The sequence below is a fragment of the Pristiophorus japonicus genome, chromosome 3, assembly GCF_044704955.1.
Source record: "Pristiophorus japonicus isolate sPriJap1 chromosome 3, sPriJap1.hap1, whole genome shotgun sequence".
NCBI classification, from domain to species: Eukaryota; Metazoa; Chordata; class Chondrichthyes; family Pristiophoridae; genus Pristiophorus; species Pristiophorus japonicus.
Window position 1 is genome coordinate 5,214,459 of NC_091979.1, and position 23,296 is coordinate 5,237,754.

General features: G+C 49.7%; 2 protein-coding genes across 6 annotated transcripts in view; one reads left to right on the top strand and one right to left on the bottom strand.

The window, feature by feature from the left end:
• The window catches only part of obsl1a (obscurin like cytoskeletal adaptor 1a), a 192,428-nt gene extending 182,896 nt beyond the window's left edge, over window positions 1-9,532 (top strand). For all 4 annotated transcript variants that reach the window (XM_070875141.1, XM_070875142.1, XM_070875143.1 and 1 more), the window contains one exon: window positions 8,728-9,532. In XM_070875141.1, the coding sequence (XP_070731242.1) occupies window positions 8,728-8,735 (8 nt within the window). In that variant the 3' untranslated portion in view covers window positions 8,736-9,532. The remainder of the gene's footprint in view (window positions 1-8,727) is intronic.
• Window positions 9,533-18,570: 9,038 nt separating this feature from the next.
• znf142 (zinc finger protein 142) overlaps window positions 18,571-23,296 on the bottom strand; it is a 62,446-nt gene continuing 57,720 nt past the window's right edge. For both annotated transcript variants that reach the window (XM_070875148.1, XM_070875147.1), the window contains 2 exons: window positions 21,691-21,796; window positions 18,571-20,853 (listed from right to left, as the gene is read on the bottom strand). In XM_070875148.1, coding sequence (XP_070731249.1) covers window positions 20,360-20,853; window positions 21,691-21,796 — 600 coding nt within the window. In that variant the 3' untranslated portion in view covers window positions 18,571-20,359. The remainder of the gene's footprint in view (window positions 20,854-21,690; window positions 21,797-23,296) is intronic.

Consider the following 23,296-nt stretch of genomic DNA (forward strand, 5'->3'; position numbering starts at 1 on the left):
CTGAGAGACACCAGTCAGTGTACAGATATCTCCCTGAGGGAGAGGGGACTGAGAGACACCAGTCAGTGTACAGATATCTCTCTGAGGGAGAGGGACTGAGAGGCACCATTCAGAAACACGCAGGTACAGCGGGCGGTGAAGAAAGCAAATGGTATGTTGGCCTTCATAGCTAGAGGATTTGAGTATAGGAGCAGGGAGGTCTTACTGCAGTTGTACAGGGCCTTAGTGAGGCCTCACCTGGAATATTGTGTTCAGTTTTGGTCTCCTAATCTGAGGAAGGACATTCTTGCTATTGAGGGAGTGCAGCGAAGGTTCACCAGACTAATTCCCCTCTTCCTCAGGGAGATATCTGTACACTGACTGGTGTCTCTCAGTCCCCTCTCCCTCAGGGAGATATCTGTACACTGAATGGTGTCTCTCAGTCCCTCTCTCTCAGGGAGATATCTGTAAACTGACTGGTGTCTCTCAGTCCCCCTCTCCCTCAGGGAGATATCTGTATCTCTGGCTGGACTGTCATATGAGGAGAGACTGGATCAACTGGGCCTTTATTCACTGGAGTTTAGAAGGATGAGAGGGGATTTCATAGAAACATATAAGATTCTGACGGGACTGGACAGGTTAGATGCGGGAAGAATGTTCCCGATGTTGGGGAAGTCCAGAACCAGGGGACAAAGTCTTAGGATAAGGAGTAGGCCATTTAGGACTGAGATGAGAATTGTTAACCTGTGGAATTCCCTGCCACAGAGAGTTGTTGATGCCAGTTCATTGGATATATTCAAGAGGGAGTTAGATATGGCCCTTATGGTTAAGGGGATCAAGGGGTACGGAGAGAAAGCAGGAAAGGGGTACTGAGGGAATGATCAGCCATGATCTTATTGAATGGTGTTGCAGGCTCAAAGGGCCAAATGGCCTACTCCTGCACCTATTTTCTATGTTTCTGTGTACAGATATCTCCCTGAGGGAGAGGGGGACTGAGACACACCAGTCAGTGTACAGATATCTCCCTGAGGGAGAGGGACTGAGAGACACCAGTCAGTGTACAGATATCTCCCTGAGGGAGAGGGACTGAGAGACACCAGTCAGTGTACAGATATCTCCCTGAGGGAGAGGGACTGAGAGACACCTGTCAGTGTACAGATATCTCCCTGAGGGAGAGGGGACTGAGAGACGCCAGTCAGTGTACAGATATCTCCCTGAGGGAGAGGGACTGAGAGACACCAGTCAGTGTACAGATATCTCCCTGAGGGAGAGGGACTGAGAGGCACCATTCAGAAACACGCAGGTACAGCGGGCGGTGAAGAAAGCAAATGGTATGTTGGCCTTCATAGCTAGAGGATTTGAGTATAGGAGCAGGGAGGTCTTACTGCAGTTGTACAGGGCCTTAGTGAGGCCTCACCTGGAATATTGTGTTCAGTTTTGGTCTCCTAATCTGAGGAAGGACATTCTTGCTATTGAGGGAGTGCAGCGAAGGTTCACCAGACTAATTCCCCTCTTCCTCAGGGAGATATCTGTACACTGACTGGTGTCCCTCAGTCCCCTCTCCCTCAGGGAGATATCTGTACACTGAATGGTGTCTCTCAGTCCCTCTCTCTCAGGGAGATATCTGTAAACTGACTGGTGTCTCTCAGTCCCCCTCTCCCTCAGGGAGATGTCTGTATCTCTGGCTGGACTGTCATATGAGGAGAGACTGGATCAACTGGGCCTTTATTCACTGGAGTTTAGAAGGATGAGAGGGGATTTCATAGAAACATATAAGATTCTGATGGGACTGGACAGGTTAGATGCGGGAAGAATGTTCCCGATGTTGAGGAAGTCCAGAACCAGGGGACAAAGTCTTAGGATAAGGAGTAGGCCATTTAGGACTGAGATGAGAATTGTTAACCTGTGGAATTCCCTGCCACAGAGAGTTGTTGATGCCAGTTCATTGGATATATTCAAGAGGGAGTTAGATATGGCCCTTATGGTTAAGGGGATCAAGGGGTACGGAGAGAAAGCAGGAAAGGGGTACTGAGGGAATGATCAGCATGATCTTATTGAATGGTGTTGCAGGCTCAAAGGGCCAAATGGCCTACTCCTGCACCTATTTTCTATGTTTCTATGTTTCTGTGTACAGATATCTCCCTGAGGGAGAGGGGGACTGAGAGACACCAGTCAGTTTACAGATATCTCCCTGAGAGAGAGGGACTGAGAGACACCATTCAGTGTACAGATATCTCCCTGAGGGAGAGGGACTGAGAGACACCAGTCAGTGTACAGATATCTCCCTGAGGGAGAGGGACTGAGAGACGCCAGTCAGTGTACAGATATCTCCCTGAGGGAGCGGGGACTGAGAGACACCAGTCAGTGTACAGATATCTCCCTGAGGGAGAGGGACTGAGAGACACCAGTCAGTGTACAGATATCTCCCTGAGGAAGAGGGGAATGAGAGACACTAATCTGTGTACAGATACCGCCCTGAATGAGAGGATTGAGGTATAAGAACATAAATAGGAGCAGGAGTAGGTCATACGGCCCCTCGAGCCTGCTCCGCCATTTAATACGATCATGACTGATCCGATCATGGACTCAGCTCCACTTCCCCGCCCACTCCCCATAACCCCTTATCAGTTAAGAAACTGTCTATTTCTGTCTTAAATATATTCAATGACCCAGCTTCCACAGCTCTCTGAGGCAGCGAATTCCACAGATTTACAACCCTCAGAGAAGAAATTTCTCCTCATCTCAGTTTTAAATGGGCGGCCCCTTATTCTAAGATTATGCCCCCTAGTTCTAGTCTCCCCCATCAGTGGAAACATCCTCTCTGCATCCACCTTGTCGAGCCCCCTCATAATCTTATATGTTTCAATAAGATCACCTCTCATTCTTCTGAATTCCAATGAGTAGAGGCCCAACCTCCTCAACCTTTCCTCATAAGTCAACCCTCTCATCTCTGGAATCAACCGAGTGAACCTTCTTTGAACTGCCTCCAAAGCAAGTATATCCTTTCGTAAATATGGAAACCAAACCTGCATGCAGTACTCCAGGTGTGGCCTCACTAATACCCTGTATAACTGTAGCAAGACTTCCCTGCTTTTATACTCCATCCCCTTTGCAATAAAGGCCAAGGTTTCATTGGCCTTCCTGATCACTTGCTGTACCTGCATACTAACCTTTTGTGTTTCATGCACAAGTATAAGTACACCAGGCAGTGTTAGAGATGTAAAGTGCTTATAATTAAGGATCAATTCAGATAATTACATTTGCTTTTGCACAAGTTAAAATCCCGATCATTACAGCAACTTGGTTTGGCAGGACCTGCAATTCCCTGGTGCTGCCACCAGGTGCCAGTGGTGAGCTGCTAGCGATCAGCATCAAGCCGATCAATGGCCTCATTCACTCAAAGCCTGCCACAACCCAGAGGCCAATAAATCAGCCTGAAGCTGTTCCTGTCGGTACCGGCTCACCCTGTATTTCGCAGCGCTGCTTGGCAGCGTTTCCTAGCACAGCCTCCCTGCATCAACAGTGAGGCCCCAATGCCCCTCCCTGTCCATAACAGTGAGGCCTCGATTTCAAAATTCTCATCCTTGTCTACAAATCCCTCCATGGCCCTCGCCCCTCCCTATCTCTGTGATCTCCTCCAGCCCCACAACCCCCCCCCGAGATGTCTGCACTCCTCTAATTCTGCCCTCCTGAGCCTCCCTGATTATAATCGCTCCACCATCGGTGGCCATGCCTTCTGTTGCCTGGGCCCCAAGCTCTGGAACTCCCCCCCAAAACCTCTCCGCCTCTCTATCTTTCTTTCCTCCTTCAAGACGCTCCTTAAAACCTCCCTCTTTGACCAACCTTTCGGTCACCTGCCCTGATATCTCCTTGTGCAGCTCGATGTCAAATTTCTCTCTCATAATCCTCCTGTGAAGCACCTTGCGATGTTTCACTACGTTAAAGGTGCTATTTAAATATAAGTTGTTGTCTAGTCAGGCCCCAATGCCCTTCTGGAACAATGAAGACTCAATGTCCCTCTGCCCCTGAACAGAGAGGACTAAAGGGACCTTGTTCTGAGGTACAACTTTTCTGTCGCTGTCTGTTAACAGCGCAAGCTGAAAATCCATTTCTCCACCCGATTCACTTTCTCTGCAAATTAACATATATATTTGCATCAGGTCTACAGCACAGAAAGAAGCCTTTTTGGCTCAACAGGTTCATGCTCCACATGAGCCTGGACCCACCCGACTTCCTCTCACCGTATCAGCATATCCTTCTATTCCTTTCTCCCACATGTACTTCCATCTCTCTCATGTCAGATGCTGAGAATGTTGTGGATAGCACATTGAGTGAGTTGGTCACACCGCAGGTAAGGGTTTGGACAGATAGTGAATGGGTGACCAAAAGACAAGGCAAGAGCAGGAAGGGAGTGCAGGAGTCCCCTGCGGTCATCTCCCTCCAAAACAGATATACTGTTTTGGATAGTGTTGGGGGAGATGACTTACCAGGGGAAGGCACCAGCAACCAGGTTCATGGCACCGTGGGTGGCTCTGCTGCACAGAAGGGCGGGAAAAAGAGTGGGAGAGCTATAGTGATAGGGGACTCTATTGTAAGGGGAATAGATAGGAGTTTCTGCGGCCACAACCGAGACTTCAGTATGGTATGTTGCCTCCCTGGTGCAAGGGTCAAGGATGTCTCGGAGCGGCTGCAGAGCATTCTGGAGAGGGAGGGTGAACAGCCAGTTGTCGTGGTACATGTAGGTACCAACGATATAGGTAAGAAGCGGGAAGAGGTCCTACAAGGTGAATTTAGGGAGCTAGCAGTTAAATTAAAAAGTAGGACCTCAAAGGTAGTAATCTCTGGATTGCTACCAATGCCACGTGCTAATCAGAGTAGAGGGAGCAGGATAGTTAGAATAAATACGTGGCTTGAGCAGTGGTGCAAGAGGGAGGGATTCAAATTCCTGGGACATTGGAACCAGTTCTGGGGGAAGTGGGACCTGTACAAAAGGGACGGTCTGCACTTGGGCAGGACTGGAATTGATGTCCTGGGGGTAACATTTGCTAATGCAGTTCGGGAATGTTTAAACTAATATGGCAGGGGAATAGGAACCTATGCAGCGAGACAGGGCGAAGTAATATGGAGTCAGAACCAGATGGTAGCAAGGTAAAAAGCAATAGTGGAAGGCCCAGTAAACAAAGGCAAAAAAAAAAAAGGCCACACGACATCATAATTCTAAAAGGACAAAAGGTGTTAAAAAAACAAGCCTGAAGGCTTTGTGTCTTAATGCAAGGAGTATCCATAATAAGGTGGATGAATTAACTGTGCAAATAGATGTTAACAGATATGTGATTGGGATTACAGAGACGTGGCTCCGGGATGATCAGGGCTGGGAACTCAAGGGTATTCAACATTCAGAAAGGATAGAATAAAAGGAAAAGGAGGTGGGGTAGCATTGCTGGTTAAAGAGGAGATTAATGCAATAGTTAGGAAGGACATTAGCTTGGATGATGTGGAATCTATATGGGTAGAGCTGCAGAATACCAAAGGGCAAAAAACATTAGTGGGAGTTGTGTACAGACCTCCAAACAGTAGTAGTGATGTTGGGGAGGGCATCCAACAGGAAATTAGGGGTGCATGCAATAAATGTGCAGCAGTTATCATGGGTGACTTTAATATGCATATAGATTGGGCTAACCAAACTGGAAGCAATACGGTGGAGGAGGATTTCCTGGAGTGCATAAGGGATGGTTTTCTAGACCAATATGTCGAGGAACCAACTAGGGGGGAGGTCATCTTAGACTGGGTGTTGTGTAATGAGAGAGGATTAATTAGCAATCTCGTTGTGCAAGGCCCCTTGGGGAAGAGTGACCATAATATGGTGGAATTCTTCATTAGGATGGAGAATGAAACAGTTAATTCAGAAACCATGGTCCAGAACTTAAAGAAGGGTGACTTTGAAGGTATGAGGAGTGACTTGGCTAGGATAGATTGACGAATGATACTTAAGGGGTTGACAGTGGATGGGCAATGGCAGACATTTAGAGACCGCATGGATGAACTACAACAATTGTACATTCCTGTCTGGCATAAAAATAAAAAAAGAGAAGGTGGCTCAACCATGGCTATCAAGGGAAATCAGGGATATTATTAAAGCCAAGGAAGTGGCATACAAATTGGTCAGAAATAGCAGCGAATACGGGGACTGGGAGAAATTTAGAACTCAGCAGAAGACAAAGGATTTGATTAGGGCAGGGAAAATAGAGTACGATAGGAACCTTACAGGGAACATTAAGACCGAATGCAAAAGCTTCTATAGATATGTAAAAAGAAAGGTTAGTAAAGACAAACGTAGGTCCCCTGCAGTCAGAATCAGGGGAAGTCATAACGGGGAACAAAGAAATGGCAGACCAATTGAACAAGTACTTTGGTTCGGTATTCACTACGGTGGAGACAAACAACCTTCCGGATATAAAAGGGGTCAGAGGGTCTAGTAAGAAGGAGGAACTGAGGGAAATCCTTATTAGTCGGGAAATTGTGTTGGGGAAATTGATGGGATTGAAGGCCGATAAATCCCCAGGGCCTGATGGACTGCATCCCAGAGTACTTAAGGAGGTGGCCTTGGAAATAGCGGATGCATTGACAGTCATTTTCCAACATTCCATAGACTCTGGATCAGTTCCTATGGAGTGGAGGGTAGCCAATGTAACCCCACTTTTTAAAAAAGGAGGGAGGGAGAAAACAGGGAATTATAGACCGGTCAGCCTGACATCGGTCATGGGTAAAATGCTGGAATCAATTATTAAGGATGTCATAGCAGTGCATTTGGAAAGAGGTGAGATGATAGGTCCAAGTCAGCATGGATTTGTGAAAGGGAGATCATGCTTGACAAATCTTCTGGAATTTTTTGAGGATATTTCCAGTAGAGTGGACAAGGGAGAACCAGTTGATGTGGTGTATTTGAACTTTCAGAAGGCTTTCGACAAGGTCCCACACAAGTCATTAATGTGCAAAGTTAAAGCACATGGGATTGGGGGTAGCGTGCTGACGTGGATTGAGAACTGGTTGGCAGACAGGAAGCAAAGCGTAGGAGTAAATGGGTACTTTTCAGAATGGCAAGCAGTGATTAGTGGGTACCGCAAGGTTCTGTGCTGGGGCCCCAGCTGTTTACATTGTACATTAATGATTTAGACGAGGGGATTAAATGTAGTATCTCCAGATTTGCGGATGACACTAAGTTGGGTGGCAGTGTGAGCTGCGAGGAGGATGCTATGAGGCTGCAGTTTGACTTGGATAGGTTAGGTGAGTGGGCAAATGCATGGCAGATGAAGTATAATGTGGATAAATGTGAGGTTATCCACTTTGGTGGCAAAAACAGAGAGACAGATTATCTGAATGGTGACAGATTAGGAAAAGGGGAGGTACAACGAGACCTGGGTGTCATGGTACATCAATTGGCATGCAGGTACAGCAGACGGTTAAGAAAGCAAATGGCATGTTGGCCTTCATAGCTAGGGGATTTGAGTACAGGGGCAAGGAGTGTTACTACAGTTGTACAGGGCCTTGGTGAGGCCACACCTGGAGTATTGTGTACAGTTTTAGTCTCCTAACTTGAGGAAGGACATTCTTGCTATTGAGGGAGTGCAGCGAAGGTTCACCAGACTGATTCCCGGGATGGTGGGACTGACATATCAAGAAAGACCGGATCAACTGGGCTTGTATTCACTGGAGTTCAGAAGAATGAGAGGGGATCTCATAGAAACAATTAAAATTCTGATGGGTTTAAGACAGGTTAGATGCAGGAAGAATGTTCCCAATGTTGGGGAAGTCCAGAACCAGGGGTCACAGTCTAATGATAAGGGGTAAGCCATTTAGGACCGAGATGAGGAGAAACTTCTTCACCCAGAGAGTGGTGATCCTGTGGAATTCTCTACCACAGGAAGGTGTTGAGGCCAATTCACTAAATATATTCAAAAAGGAGTTAGATGTAGTCCTTACTACTAGGGGGATCAAGGGGTATGGCGAGAAAGCAGGAATGGGGTACTGAAGTTGCATGTTCAGCCATGAACTCATTGAATGGTGGTGCAGGCTAGAAGGGCCGAATGGCCTACCCCTGCACCTATTTTCTATGTTTCTCTGTCAGCCGTGGCTCAGTGGGCAGCATTCTAGCCCATGAGTCAGAAGGGTGTGGGTTCAAGTCCCATCCCAGCCACGTGAATACTGAAATCCAGTCGGAGGTGCTGTTCTTCGGATGAGACGTTAAACCGAGGCCCCGTCTGCTATCTCGGGTGGATGTAAAAGAGTCCACGGCCACTATTTGGAAGAGCAGGAGAGTTATCCCCGGTGTCCTCAATCTACATCATTAAAACAGCTGATCTGGTCATTATGACATTGCTGTGTGTGGGAGCTTGCTGTACCCAAATTGGCTGCCGCGTTTCCCACATTACAACAGTGAGTAAGCTTCAAACGTGCTTCCTGTGAAGCTCTTTGGGCTATCTGGTGGTCGTGAAAGGCGCTATAGAAATCCAAGCCTTTATTTAGCTTCCCCTTGAATGCATCGATACTATTCATTTCAACCACTCTCTGGGTAAAGAAGTTCCACATTCTCACCACTCTCTGGATAAAGAAGTTTCTCCTGAATTCCCGACTAGATTTATCAGTGACTGTCTTATATTGATGGCCCCTAATTCTGGTCTCCCTCCACAAACGGAAACATCGTCTCTGTGTCTACCCTGTTGATTCATTCTTTGTGTTTTGTTTTATCAGCCAATTAGAAGAAGCGGTTTGGAACAGACTTGCCGTCCGACCCAGGAATTGAATACACACGCACACACACACACACACCACTCCCGTGAAAGCTTGTGCTGGACCCTGGGAGACAGTACTTCCTTGCCACGCCATGTCCGGGACTTCTCGGCTCACCGTTTCCCTTTCCTCGGAACGGGCAGCAGCGCACGGACGGACGGACACCTCGAGTCGCCCGCCGAAACAGAATAAAGCAAGCTGCTACGGTTCAGGGGGTCACCAGCCCTCCTGGATTGTCCCGGAATCTCCAGGAATTAATCCCCAGGACACTGCTGCCAGCAAAACCCGGGAGAAACGTCACAGGGGGCGTTAACAAACATAAAATTGAGTTGTTTTCATTTTCTGTTTGTTCATTAGTTATAAAGTATTGGAGATGGGGGGGGGGGGGGAAGGCAAAGGTCGCTCTGATTGGCGGTCAAGAATCATCCAATCGGGTGACCAGTCTGTTTGCTTTCCGATTGGGCGAGGGACGACGCGAGGATTGGACGTGTCGGACAACCAATGGCAGGAGAGTATGTGTGGGGGCGGGGCTGCCGCGAGGATGTACATGTCAGGCGACCAATGGCGGGAGTGTGTAGGTGGGTCAGTTGGCGGCATGTCATGTGATGAAACCGTCAGGAATATGTACCACCAGAGTTGACAACCCTTGGCTTTATTGGGTAATGGCTCCACCCAGTGCCGTTCAGATGAGGAAAGTGCCCGATTTGGTCCCCAGTCTCCCACAATTGGGGTGGTGGGAGAAGACCAGTTTCCCTGAAGGCGTTGCTGGGGGGGGGGGGGGGGGGGTGCAGAGGGCAGGGGCGGGAATAGAAACAGCCAAGGTGCCTGCTCCCGATCACTGTCGAGCGATCCCCTCGCTGGGACGAGCACGTGCAGGCGGGGAAAAGCTTAACTGTGATGCACCGCAAGTTCAAAAAGCCTAGCAACACAATCATTTGGGCACCCCAGCGTGAGCCCGTGCTTCAGGGGAGATCCCTGCAGTCCTAGCCACCATCAGGCCTCACTCACCTTTGTCCTCACCAACAATCAGCGTGCAAAACCCCTTGTCCGAGTCGGCAAATCTGCTCCGCGGACTGACTCTGGGACCTCTGCTCTTCGGAGTCTGGGCTCCAGTCCTTGTCTGTGGAAGTCCCCAGTCATCGCCCATCACGGACCCTTCCTCAGCTCATCTACGACGGAAACCCTCATCCGCGCCTTTATTACCTCCAGACTCGACTATTGCAATGCACTCCTGGCCGGCCTCCCACCTTGCACCCTCCGTAAACTTCAACCTGTCCAAAACTCTGCCACCCTCTATCCTAACTCGCACCAAGTCCTGTTCACCCATCACCCCAATTGTAGAGCGTTATCGAGCAGAGGCACCCAGGCTCAACCCCTGGATTTTTGAGCTTCTTTGAAGCATTTATTGGAAGTCTCACCCCAGCTTCTCCCCCGGGGTGTATTTTAATGTCGTTTCCTTACCCCAGACCCCCATTTGTTGACACTTGACAACTCTCCGTTAAGGACTTTGGCCCTCCTGTTCCCCCACCCTCCCTTTGACCCACCATTGGCGGCTATGCTTTCAGCCGCCCGGGAACTCGACTCCAGTTAATTCCATCCCTAATCCTCTCCTCCTTCAGGACCTTCCTTAAAGCCCAGATAACCGACCAAGCTTTTGGTCAACCCTCCTAATATCTTCAGCGCCCACTGTTCTGTCAGAGGCCCCTTGGGACGTTTGTTTCTGCACTAATGGCGCCCGTGGCCTCCCGCCGCGCACGACTCCTGGCGAGGCTCCCTGGCAGTGGTGCACACCCATATAATAAACAGAAATATCGGGGCTCCTGTATGAAGATTATACATGCCCCACAATTACACTTCAACAGAGCCCTAGTGATGCACCACTTAGTAGTCAGCATGAATTGATTGGTGTTTGTTGTGGCTGTCGTGCTTGGAACGTCCCACTGCTCAATTCCAGTCAGCTACACAATTGTTTTATGATGTTATTACCTTCTGTAATAAAGTTGCACCACATGGCATTCCTTGCGTGTTTGTTTTATTTCCACCTTCGAGCTTGTCGTGCCACACAGTTAGGCCTCATTCACTTGCTCACCTTGCGTGTCCAGTGCTCGCTGTCCTACATCGGCCCCCTGTCTGGCAATGCCTTCAATTTAAAGCTCTCGCCTCGTTTTCAAATCCTTCATGGCCTTGCCCACTCCCCATCTCTGTAGCAGTCCTCCAGTCATATAACCCTCCGCAATATCTGCGCTCCTCCTATTCTGGCGCAGCCCCATTTTTTTTTCCACCCCACCATCGGCAGCTGTGCCTTCAGCTGGCGAGCTCTGGAATTCCATCCCTAAGCCTCTTCACCTCTCTCTAACCCTTTTAAGATGCTTCTTAAAACCCACATCTTACTGTCCTAATGTGGCTTGCTGTCAGTTTGTCTGATTACGCTCCAGTGAAGCACCATGTGATGTTATGTTACATTAAAGGCACTGTCTAACATACACATCCTCCAATTCAGAAATGCACTAACGCGGTAAACACTTTTGGGAACGATTCTCTTTTGAAAATGGGGAGAGCGACACGGCTTACATAGGATGTACAGGACAGAAACAACTTATATTTATATAGCACCTTTAACGTAGTGAAATGTCCCAAGGCGCTTCACAGGAGTATTTTAAGCCAAAACAATTACATTTGACACCGAGTCACATAAGAAATTACAGCAGATGACCAAAAGCTTGGTCAAAGATGTAGGTTTTAAAGAGTGTCTTGAAGAACACAAGAAATAGGAGCAGGAGTAGGCCATTTGGTCCCTTGAGCCTGCTCCGCTATTTAATATGATCATGGCTGATCTGATCATGGATTCAGCTCCACTTCCCCGCCCGCTCCCCATAACCCCTTATCGCTCAAAGATCTGTCTATCCATCTTAAATATATTCAATGACCGAGCCTCCACAGCACTACGACGCAGAGAATTCCACAGATTTACAATCCTCAGAGAAGAAATTCCTCATCTCAGTTTTAAATGGGCGGCCCTTATTCTGAAACTATGCCCCCTAGTTATGATTGGAAATATCCTCTCTGCATCCATCTTGTCCAGCCCTCTTATTATCTTATATGTTTCATTAAGATCACCTCTCATTCTTCTGAACTCCAATGTGTATAGGCCCAACCTATCTTCATAAGTCAACCCCCTCATCTCTGGAATCAACCTCGTGAACATTCTCTGAACTGCCTCCAATGCAAGTATATCCCTTCTTAAATACGCAGACCAAAACTGCACGCAGTACTCCAGATGTGGCCTCACCAATACCCTGTATAGTTGTAGCAGGACTTCTCTGCTTTTATACTCCATCCCCCTTGCAATAAAGGCCAACATTCCATTTGCCTTCCTGATTACTTACTGTACCTGCATACTAACTTTTTGTGTTCTATGCACAAGGACCCCCAGGTCTCTCTGTACTGCAGCACTTTGCAATTTTTCTCCATTTAAATTATAATCTGCTTTTCCATTTTTTCTGCCAAAGTGGATAACCTCACATTTTCCTACATTATACTCCATCTGCCAAACCTTTGCCCACTCACTTAGCCTGTCTATGTTCTTTGCAGATTTTTGTGTCTTCCGCACAATTTGCTTTCCCACCCATTTTTGTATCAAAGGAGGAAAGAGGCATGGAGGGATTTAGGGAGGGTGTTCCAGAGCTTGGGGCCTCAGCAACAGAAGGCACCCCAGGAATCAATCTAATGAACCTCTGTTGCTACGTCTCTACGGCAAGTAGATCGTTCCTTAGATAAGACGACCAAAACTGTGTCCAGTACTCCAGGTTTGGTCTCACTAGAGCCCTGTACAGTTGTAGCAAGATTTCTTTACTCTTATACTCCATCCTCCTTGCAATAAAGGGCAACATACCATTTGCCTTCCTTATTGCTTGCTGTACCTGCATGCTCGCTTTCTGTGTTTCTTGCACAAGGACACCCAAATCTCTCTGAACACCAACATTTAATAGATTCTCACCATTTAAAAAAGATCCCGTTTATTCTTCTGGCTCAGTAGCCTATTGGGCAATGAATCGAAATGCCAACCTCTCCCCCGCCGAACGACACCCCCCTATATAAAGCAAACCTTCTCATGTAATTGGACAACTTTCGTCCCTTGGTCAAAAGGTCGTGGGTTCAAGTCCCACTCCCAGAGGTTTGAACACAAAACCGGGCTGACATGCCCAATGCCAGCAGTGAGGGAGTGCTGCACTGTTGGAGGTGCCATGTTTCAGCAGAGGTCATAGAAATTTACATCACAGGAGGCCATTTCTGCCCATGGTGTCTGCGTCGGCCAACAAAGAGTCACCCAGTCTAATCCCATTTTCCAGCTCTCGGTCCGTAGCCCTGCAGGTCACGACACTTCAGGTGTACATCCAGGTACTTTTTAAATGTGGTGAGGGTTTCTGCCTCTATCACCCTTTCAGGCAGTGAGTTCCAGACTCCCACCACCCTCTGGGTAAAAAAGCTTGCCTTCAAATCCCCTCTAAACCTCCCCCCAATTACTTTAAATCTATGCCCCCTGGTTGTTGACCCCTCCGCTAAGGGAACTAGGTCCATCCTATCCAGGCCCCTCTAAATTTTATACACCTCAATAATGTCTCTCCTCAGCCTCCTTTGTTCCAAAGAAAACAAACCCAGCCTGTCCAATCTTTCCTCATAGATGTTAAACCGAGGCCCCATCCGCCCTCTCGGGTAGATGTAAAAGATCTCACGGACACTATTTTGAGCAGCGGGGGGAGTTGTGGGGCCGGTGTCCTGAGGCCAATATCTATCCCTCAACCAACATCGCTAAAAAAAAATGATGATCTGGTCATTATCACATTGCTGTGTGTGGGAGCTTGCTGTGCACAAATTGGCTGCCGTGTTTCCCACATTACAACAGCGACTGCACTTCAAAAAAAAAGTACTTCAGGAGCTGTAAAGTGCTTTGGGACGTCCTGAGGCTGTGAAAGGCGCTATATAAATGCAAGTTCTTTGTTTATTGGCAGATAACCTCAGACTGAATGAAACTCAAAATAAGCCACACCCCTCCCCCACTGCAAATAATTGGCTCAAACCTCGGCTCCCACGAGTCCATCTGTTCCTTCTTGTTTTTAATTGGATTCAGAATCACATTTTGAAAAAAAAATTCTTTTTCAAGTCTTTTTGGTTCTGTACAGGCAAGCTGAACATAAACATTTGATTAGCACATGGTTATTGAGTAATATATTAATATTCTAAATCAGGAGTGTGAGATCTGTGTGGAATCTCCTTCTCCGCGTTAAATACTTGCCAGGCGTTTACGAGCGGGCAATATTGTCACAGTATCTGTCCTGCTTCAGTGTGCAACACCCCGTCTTGCCTTTCCACTCTGGCCCCTCGCCCCATATTTTCTCCAGTCCCCCCCGCCCCTACGGAGGCAGTGGCCTGATCAGCAGAAAGACTCCTGGAGTGGGGAGAGCTGGGGTGGCCGGCTGCTGTGACGGACGTTGCAACGATCGCAGAATTCTCTCTATGTCACGGAACTGTCAAGGCTCCTGTAAGCCCACCTGACCCAAGTCAAGGGTTATGGGGGAGCGGGCGGGGAAGTGGAGCTGAGCCCAAGGTCGGATCAGCCACGGTCTTATCGAATGGCGGAGCAGGGCGAATGGCCGACTCCTGCCCCCATTCCTTATGTCCCTATGTCCCGATCCCCAGTGTCCTCGGCCGACGTTCTTCCTTTGGCCAAAGCCGCCGCCACACGCAAAACAATTAACTGGTCTTTCGCCTCACTGCCGTTTGCGGGACAGTGCCGTGTGTAAAATGGCCGCAGTGCCTGCTATGCGACGGCTCTCAGCGCACTCCATGATACGTCGCGTGAATTGCTCCGGGTTGTTTTGACGAGACGAGGCTTAATGCAAATACTATAACGACCCAGTGGCATCTGGATATCCTGTAGTTACCTAGGAATGCTGCTCCCTAGGAGTCCCTGGCCAAAGACCTGGGCCGCCCTAAGTGGAGGAAGTGCATCCGGGAGGCCGCTGAGCACCTCGGGTCTCGTCGCCGAGAGCATGCAGAAACCAAGCGCAGGCAGCGGAAGGAGCGTGCGGCAAACCTGTCCCAACCTCCCCTTCCCTCAACCACTGTCTGTCCCACCTGTGACAGGGACTGTGGCTCTCGTATTGGACTGTTCAGCCACCTAAGGACTCATTTTTGGAGTGGAAGCAAGTCTTCCTCGATTGCGAGGAGGATGCTGTGAGGCTGCAGAGCGACTTGGATAGGTTAGGTGAGTGGGCAAATGCATGGCAGATGAATGTGGATAAATGTGAGGTTATCCACTTTGGTGGTAAAAACAGAGAGACAGACTATTATCTGAATGGTGACAGATTAGGAAAAGGGGAGGTGCAAAGAGACCTGGGTGTCATGGTACATCAGTCATTGAAGGTTGGCATGCAGGTACAGCAGGCGGTTAAGAAAGCAAATGGCATGTTGGCCTTCATAGCAAGGGGATTTGAGTACAGGGGCAGGGAGGTGTTGCTACAGTTGTACAGGGCATTGGTGAGGCCACACCTGGAGTATTGTGTACAGTTTTGGTCACCTAACCTGAGGAAGGACATTCTTGCTATTGAGGGAGTGCAGCGAAGGTTCACCAGACTGATTCCCGGGATGGCGGGACTGACCTATCAAGAAAGACTGGATCAACTGGGCTTGTATTCACTGGAGTTCAGAAGAATGAGAGGGGATCTCATAGAAACATTTAAAATTCTGACGGGGTTAGACAGGTTAGATGCAGGAAGAATGTTCCCAATGTTGGGGAAGTCCAGAACCAGAGGTCACAGTCTAAGGATAAGGGGTAAGCCATTTAGGACCGAGATGCGGAGGAACTTCTTCACCCAGAGAGTGGTGAACCTGTGGAATTCTCTACCACAGAAGGTTGTTGAGGCCAATTCACTAAATATATTCAAAAAGGGAGTTAGATGAGGTCCTTACTACTAGGGAGATCAAGGGGTATGGCGAGAAAGCAGGAATGGGGTACTGAAGTTGAATGTTCAGCCATGAACTCATTGAATGGCGGTGCAGGCTAGAAGGGCTGAATGGCCTACTCCTGCACCTATTTTCTATGTTTCTATTCCGAGGGACTGCCTATGATGATGATGATGCTGCTGCCCCCTGCAGCATGCGCTTTGAACTTTAGCCTTCCTCGACCCTTGCTCTCTGGGTTATGCAAAATTTCTTTTGGAATGATAATTAAAAAAATTAAACCTTCTTTGCCGCCTTCCTCCTCGGTTTTTACCTCCATTCCCGCACGCGCTGACCTGTCCTGGAGGATAATACCACGGATCAGCTCTGAAGGGTAGACCCCCCCCCCTGGTTACGGGCTTCGCATGGCTCCGAGGGAGTGGGGAGGGAGGGAGCGTCAGCGAACAGGTCCGGGCCAGGAGGATTAAAACCCTGGAGCTGCTGTGGGGGCCTCATATTCAATTCTGAACAGCATCAAGCTGCGGGGATCGCGGGTGGAGCAGCAGTTTGGATCCCTCGGCCTTTCAGCTCCGCAACCTGCTGCGTAAATCCAGTTGTCATGGTCCATGATGGAACAAACGACATAGATAGGAACAGGGAGCAAGTCCCCGATGACCCGAGTATCAGGAGTTAGGCTCTAAATTAAAAAGCAGGACCTCGAGGGTAATAATCTCTGGGTTTCATGGGACACTGGCACTGGTTCTGGGACAGGAAGCTGTACCAATGGGATGGGCTCCGCCTGAACTGGGATGGGACCTGTAACCTTGCGCACAGGTTAAATAGGGAGGTGGCAAAGGCTTTTCAGTGAATATATTCAAGGCTGAGACAGACAGATTTTTGAAGAATAAGGGAGTCGAGGGTTATGGGGGAGCGGGCAGGAAAGTGGAGTTGAGGCCAAGATCAGATCAGCCATGATCTTACTGAATGGCGGAGCAGGCTCGAGGGGCAAAATGGCTCCTATTTCTTTTGTTCTTATGCTCTCGAATGCGGCCCAGAGGAGAGCTGGGCTGTCCCTGCTCCAGGTCCCCGCGGGCTGGTGTGAGACGCGGAACGACATGTCGACTGGTTAGCAGGAGGGAGGTGTGCTCAAGGTTGGGACTGAGGCACAATTGTTTTGGGGGGGGGGGGGGGGGGGGGGAGGGAGCAGTAGAGGGGGTTTCGTTCTATATCTGGCATCGGTGAAGGGGGGGGTGGTGGGGAGTGTTTGCTGCCGATGCTGGCTGTATCCAATGGGAAGGGCCACCTGCACCAGGGTGTGAAGGTCAGGCGAGGATTTTCCCCATGGTGACCCTTGACCCGCGCCGTCAAGGCTCGTGCATGAGGAATGGATGCCAAGCGGAGCTGGGGAAACTGGGAGGCAGACGCCGATGAAGAGGCCTCAGAATGAGGCTGCCAATGCAATACAAATGAAGCGGAGTAACGGGCAGTGGGCACAACTCAGTCTGCTAGGCCTCTCGTTTCCAAGTCACAAGGTCGTGGGTTTAAGTACCCACTCTGGAGACGCGAGGCCAATAATCCAGGCTGACGCTGCCAGTGCAGAGCTGACGGAGTGCTGCACTGTCGGAGGTGCCTCATCTTTCCTCCAGATCTTTTGCCAGTGATTTTGAATCTGACCTCTGGTTATTGACTCAGTTGCCACAAAGAATATCTTTTCTCTAAGCAATTTAGGAGAGCAAATGGAATGTTGGCCTTTATGAGAAGAGGATTTGAGTACAAGAGTAAAGACGTCTTACTACAATTATATAGGGCCCTGGTGAGACCGCACTTGGAGCATTGTGTGCAGTTTTGGTCTCCTTACCCAAGGAAGGATATACTTGCCAAAGAGGGAGTGCAACGAAGATTCACCAGACTGATTCCTGGGATGGGGGGATTGTCCTATGAGGAGAGATTGGGTCGACTAGGCCGATATTCTCTAGAGTTTAGAAGAATGAGAGGTGATCTCATTGAAATATACAAAATTCTTACAGGGCTTGACAGGGTAGATGCAGGGAGGATGTTTCCCCCGGGTTGGGGAGTCTAGAACCAGGGGTCACAGTCTCAGAATAAGGCGCCGGCCATTTAGGACTGAGATGAGGAGAAATTTCTTCACTCAGAGGGTGGTGAATCTCTGGAATTCTCTGCCCCAGAGGGCTGTGGAGGCTCAGTCATTGAGTATATTCAAGACAGAGATCGATAGATTTTTGGATACTAAGGAATATGGAGATTGGGTGGGAAAGTGGAGTTGAGGTCGAAGATCAGCCATGATATTGAATGGTGGTGCAGGCTCGAAGGGCCAAATGTCCTACTCATGCTCCTAATTCTTATGTTTCTTATGACAGGGTTAGCACCTTCAGGAGAGGAGGGGAAAGAGAACTGGAACAAAAAAATAAAGAAAGACTAGGTTAAGAACACAAGAAATAGGAGCAGGAGTCGGCCATCTGGCCCCTCAAGTCTGCTCCGCCATTCAATAAGATCATGGCTGATCCGATCTTGGCCTCAACTCCACTTCCCTGCCCGCTCCCCATAACCCTCGACTCCCCTGTAGTTCAAAAATGTCTATCACCACCTTAAATATATTCAATGTCCCAGCCTCCACAGCTCCCTGGGGCAGAGAATTCCAACGATTCATGACCCTCAGAGAAGAAATTCCTCCTCATCTCAGTTTTAAATGGTCGACCCCTTATTCTGAAACTATTCCCCCTAGTTCTAGATTCCCACGAGGGGAAACATTCCCTCTACATCTACCCTGTTGAGCCCCCTCAGAATCTTGTATGTTTCAATAAGATCACCTCTCATTCTTCTAAACTCCAATGAGTAGAGGCCCCAACCTGCTCAACCTTTCTTCAGAAGACAACCCCTTCATCTCAAGGCATGAACCTCGTGAACCGCCTCCAATGTAAGCCTGTACGCAGTACTCCAGGTGTGGTCTCAGTAATGTACTGTCATGATGATGATGTTAGAAGGATATGGTGATGGGGTGAGATGGAGAGGGGTGGGAGGAGTCTGGTGTGGAGCATAAACCCCGGCACGGAGTCGCTGGACCGAATGGCCTGTTTCTGTGCTGTACACTCAGTGTAATATTAAGGACAACCTCGGGGGGGGGGGGGGTTTGGTTAATCAGAACGCTCCCTTCCCTCAGACCCTCAAGGGACCGTGCAAAGGTCCTCCAATACCGTGAGCGGGTATAAGGGGAGAGCTTCAATAATTGAGAGAGAAATAGTCAGCAGATAAGGCAGCAATGGCGCCGAAACAAAATGTAAGCCCTGAAGTAGCTCAAATGCTAAAGAGGGGGAAGGGGGCTTACCTTCTTCTCTGTCCCTTGCGAGCTCCTGCCCTCATTACCCGAAGCAAACACAGTACGGCATGCAACTAATACCCCGTGCTACATCTTGGCCCGGTTTGGGTTTTCTAGACTGTTCTGGCGGGTGCTGTAATATAACATTTGCATTGCGATAAATAAAAAGGACGGGGGAATTCTTGCTGTCAGGACCCCCGGAAAATCGGGCAGCGAAAATTCTCTTTTGCATCAAGTCTGTTCCGAAGGGGTATTTTTTCCTTCTCATTTCCGTGCATTCAACCCCCAGTGTTCAAACATTGCCTGACTCCAGCGTCAAGTCTTGTGGAGATGCGAACGGCAGTCGGCCGATTATACTAATGGGCTGATCATGCGAAATCTTGTCATTCCACTTTTACTGAAGCAACTGGGTCTATCAGTGTACCCTTCGCAACGGTCAAAAGCAGCAGGAAATAAACGCAGCTGGAGAGCTCGATTATTCTGTCTCTTCGCCACGCGCCGCTACACCTCCCTCTCCGGGAAGCCCGCGACCTTCCCTCCGCCTTGCAGAACCTTCCGCTTGGATCGCCAGCCATACGGCAAGAGCTGGCGCGCCTCCTGTTCCACCCCAGAGTGCCGTGACGGCGAGCAGGAGGTTACGCTGCTCCGAATCGGGTGATCCCCCACGGATCAGTGCTCGACTTAAAGGCGCAAAAATCCTTTTCGTAAGGAACAGCAGTTTCAGGGTTTATATCCTTGACACAGTAAGGTTCAGGGTCTCGACAAATACTCTCAACGCGTCAGCAGGTCAATCATTTTGGTTTTTTTTAAAAATGGAGAATCCTTGGTCCATTATTTTGGGTTCGAAACAGTGCAGGGAGGTCCCAGTCCTCTGCATTAATGCGAGTCAGGCCGTGCATGCACACGCACACATACACACGTGCGCACACGCAAGCTCAAACACACGCATGCTTACACACGCATACCCACATGCAAACGTGCACACACAGGCACATGCATGCGCTAACGCACACAAGTAAGCACATGCACGCACAAACGCAGGCACATGCACGCACAAACGCACACATACGCACAAACGTGTACACATACGCACATGCACGCACACATGCACGCACAAACTCATACACAGAGGCACATGCAAACACACACACATACACGCGCTAACGCTCGCACAAATACACACACACACACACACACACACACACGTCTCTGGTTAATGCAACACCCTCCAAATTATACAGGGCAACCTATGTAGGCCGGCCCCACTCGTCGCCATCGCTCGCCTCCCGCAGGCAAAGGCACTTCCCCTTCCTCCATTATTTAGGAGCTGGCGGCCAGTCTGAGGGGCGTTTTGGCCTCGGAGCCGCGTGACTGGGCTGGCTGCGTCTCCCCGACTCGCCCGCTGCCCGGGCCCAGGGCGTGGCTGACCGGCACCTTGCCCACTCCCTCGCCCGGGTCGGCCGAGGCCTTGAGCGGGTGGTGCCGCTGGATGTGCTTGACCACCTGGAACTTCTGCTTGGCCTTGTAGCTGCAGTGGCGGCAGAAGAAGGGGTGCTCGTTGGTGTGGGTGAGGTAGTGGTGGCGCAGGCCGGCCTGCCAGCGGAAACCTCGGCAGCAAACGCTGCAGACGTACGGCTTCTCCTCGCTGTGCTTCTTCAGGTGGGTCTTCAGCAGGAAGCGGGTCTTGAAGCCCTTCCCGCACTGCTCGCAGATGAAGCTCCGCGCCTCCTTGTGCCGCGTCTCTTTGTGGGTCCGCAGCGCGTCCGCCCGGTTGGTGCAGTAATCGCATTCGTCGCACTGGTAGGGCTTGGCGCCTGTGGACAGGAATGCCGCAGTTAACCAGGCACACGAGGTGGGTACCCAGCCCAACACCATTAACCAGATACACGAACCAGCTTACCTCCACCCGCGCACACTTAACTAGAGGCACTGACCCAGTTACCCAGCCCAAAACCATTAACCAGATACACTAACCAGGTTACCTCCACCCGCGCACACTTAACTAGAGGCACTGACCCAGTTACCCAGCCCAAAACCATTAACCAGATACACTAACCAGGTTACCTCCACCCGCACACACTTAATGAGTGGCACTGACCCAGTTACCCAGCCCAAAACCATTAACCAGATACACGAACCAGGTTACCTCCACCCGCACACACTTAACTAGAGGCACTGACCCAGTTACCTTGGCCAATGCTATTAACTAGATACTATAACCAAATTACCTCCACCTCCCCCACACTTAATGAGTGGCACTAACGCAGTTACTAAGGCCAATGCGATTAACAAGACATACCAACCTAGTTACCTGTAGCCCCACACTTAAACAATTGACTAGACACACTAACCTAGTTAACAGCACCCCCTGCACTTAACTCAAAGCCCTATTTGGCGTTGAGAGCAGCAGTAACTGGAGGGCGGAGTTTGATTACCCATGTCAACGCAACACGTGGGATGAGCTGCTTCCCGAAAGTGCAGTGGAATCACCCTTTATTTGCAACAGGGACTATTTGCATATCATATAAACCACCTCCCCCTTGCCGGGATCGATTGAATTACCCACTCCTTTAACCGGCTGAGCTATCTGAGTCTGTTCCCGGGCTATCAGGCAATCTGTGACCTGGCACCGAGCTGCGGCCCTTCCTTACCTGTGTGCTTGGTCATGTGGTACTTGAGCTGGTTGATCCACTTGCACTTGTAGCCACACTCGGGGCACAGATACTTCCTCTCCTCCTGGTGGATCCGCATGTGGTACTGGAGGGCAGAGAGAGTTCGTTAACAGTCGGTCACCAACACCAACACTCCCCCCCCCCCCCCCCACCCCCCACACTAACCCTCATTTGCGGGGGCACCAGTGAAGTGTTACGGTGGGAGCGTGAATGTACCCAGGATGGAGGGGTCAACCGTGTCAAAGCTACAGACAAGTCACAGAGGGCGAGGAGGGATAGTTTGCCTTGTCACGGTCACAAAGGATGTCATTTGTGACTTTGATGAGAGCCGGTTTGGTACTGTGGCAGGGGCAGAGACCGGATTGAAGGGATTCAAACATGGAGTTGGGGGAAAGATGGGCACGGGTTCGGGAGGCGACAACACGTTCAAGGACTTTGGAAAGGAAAGGGAGGCTGGAGATGGGGCGATAGTTTGCAAGGACAAGGAGAGGTCAAGGGTAGGTTTTTTGAGAGGGGTGATGATTACAGAATTGAGGGAGAGGAGGACAGTAGCTGAGGAGAGAGAACCGTTAACAGTATCAGCCAACATGGGAGCCAGAAAAGGAAGTTGGATGGTCAGCAGTTTGGTGGGAATCGGGTTGTGGGAGGAGGAAGTGGGTCTCATGGACAGGATGAGTGTGGAGACGTCATGAGGGGAGATTGGAGAAGGATGAGGGTTCAGGGCTAGGGCAGGGGGGAACAGAGGAAGTTTGGTCCAGTGGGCTAGGGGAAGGAAGGGAACTGACAGAGGAAGCTGAATGGATGGTCTCAATCTTAGAGACACAGAAGTCACACTTGTTGTCGGAGGTGAGGGTGGAGGAGACAGAGAAGAGGGGTTTAAGAAGACAGTTCGGAGTGGAGAATAGAAGCCGGGGTTTATCTTTGCATTCCAGAATGATTCTGGAAGAGTGAGCAATTTTGACAGACGAGTGTAGGACACGACAATTTGGTCCCGCTTGATTGGCACCCCATTCACTACCTTAAATCTTCATTTCTTCCACCACCGACGCACCGTGGCTGCAGTGTGTACCATCTACAAGATGCACTGCAGCAACTCGCCAAGGCTTCTTCGGCAGCACCTCCCAAACCCGCAACCTCTACTGCCTAGGACAAAGGCAGCTGTCGCATGGGAACACCACCACCTTCAAGTCACACACTATTCCGACTTGGAATTATATCGGCCGTTCCTTCATCGTTGCTGGGTCAAAGTCCTAGAACTCCCTCCCTAACAGCACTGTGGGAGCACCTTCACCACATGGACTGCAGAGGTTCAAGGCAGCTCACCACCACCTTCTCAAGGGATAACTAAGGATGGGCAATAAATGCTGGCCTTGCAGCGACGCCCACATCCCGTGAATTATTAAAAAATATCATCATAGGCAGTCCCTCGAAGCGAGGATGACTTGCTTCCACGCCAAAAAGGGATGAGTTCACAGGTGTTTCAATGAAGGACCTAATATTCCAGATCCTGAACTAAGGGTGGAAGATCCCTGTGGGTGGATTGTTTAACGTGGGGTGACCGTTGCACACCAGCCACCACACGGGC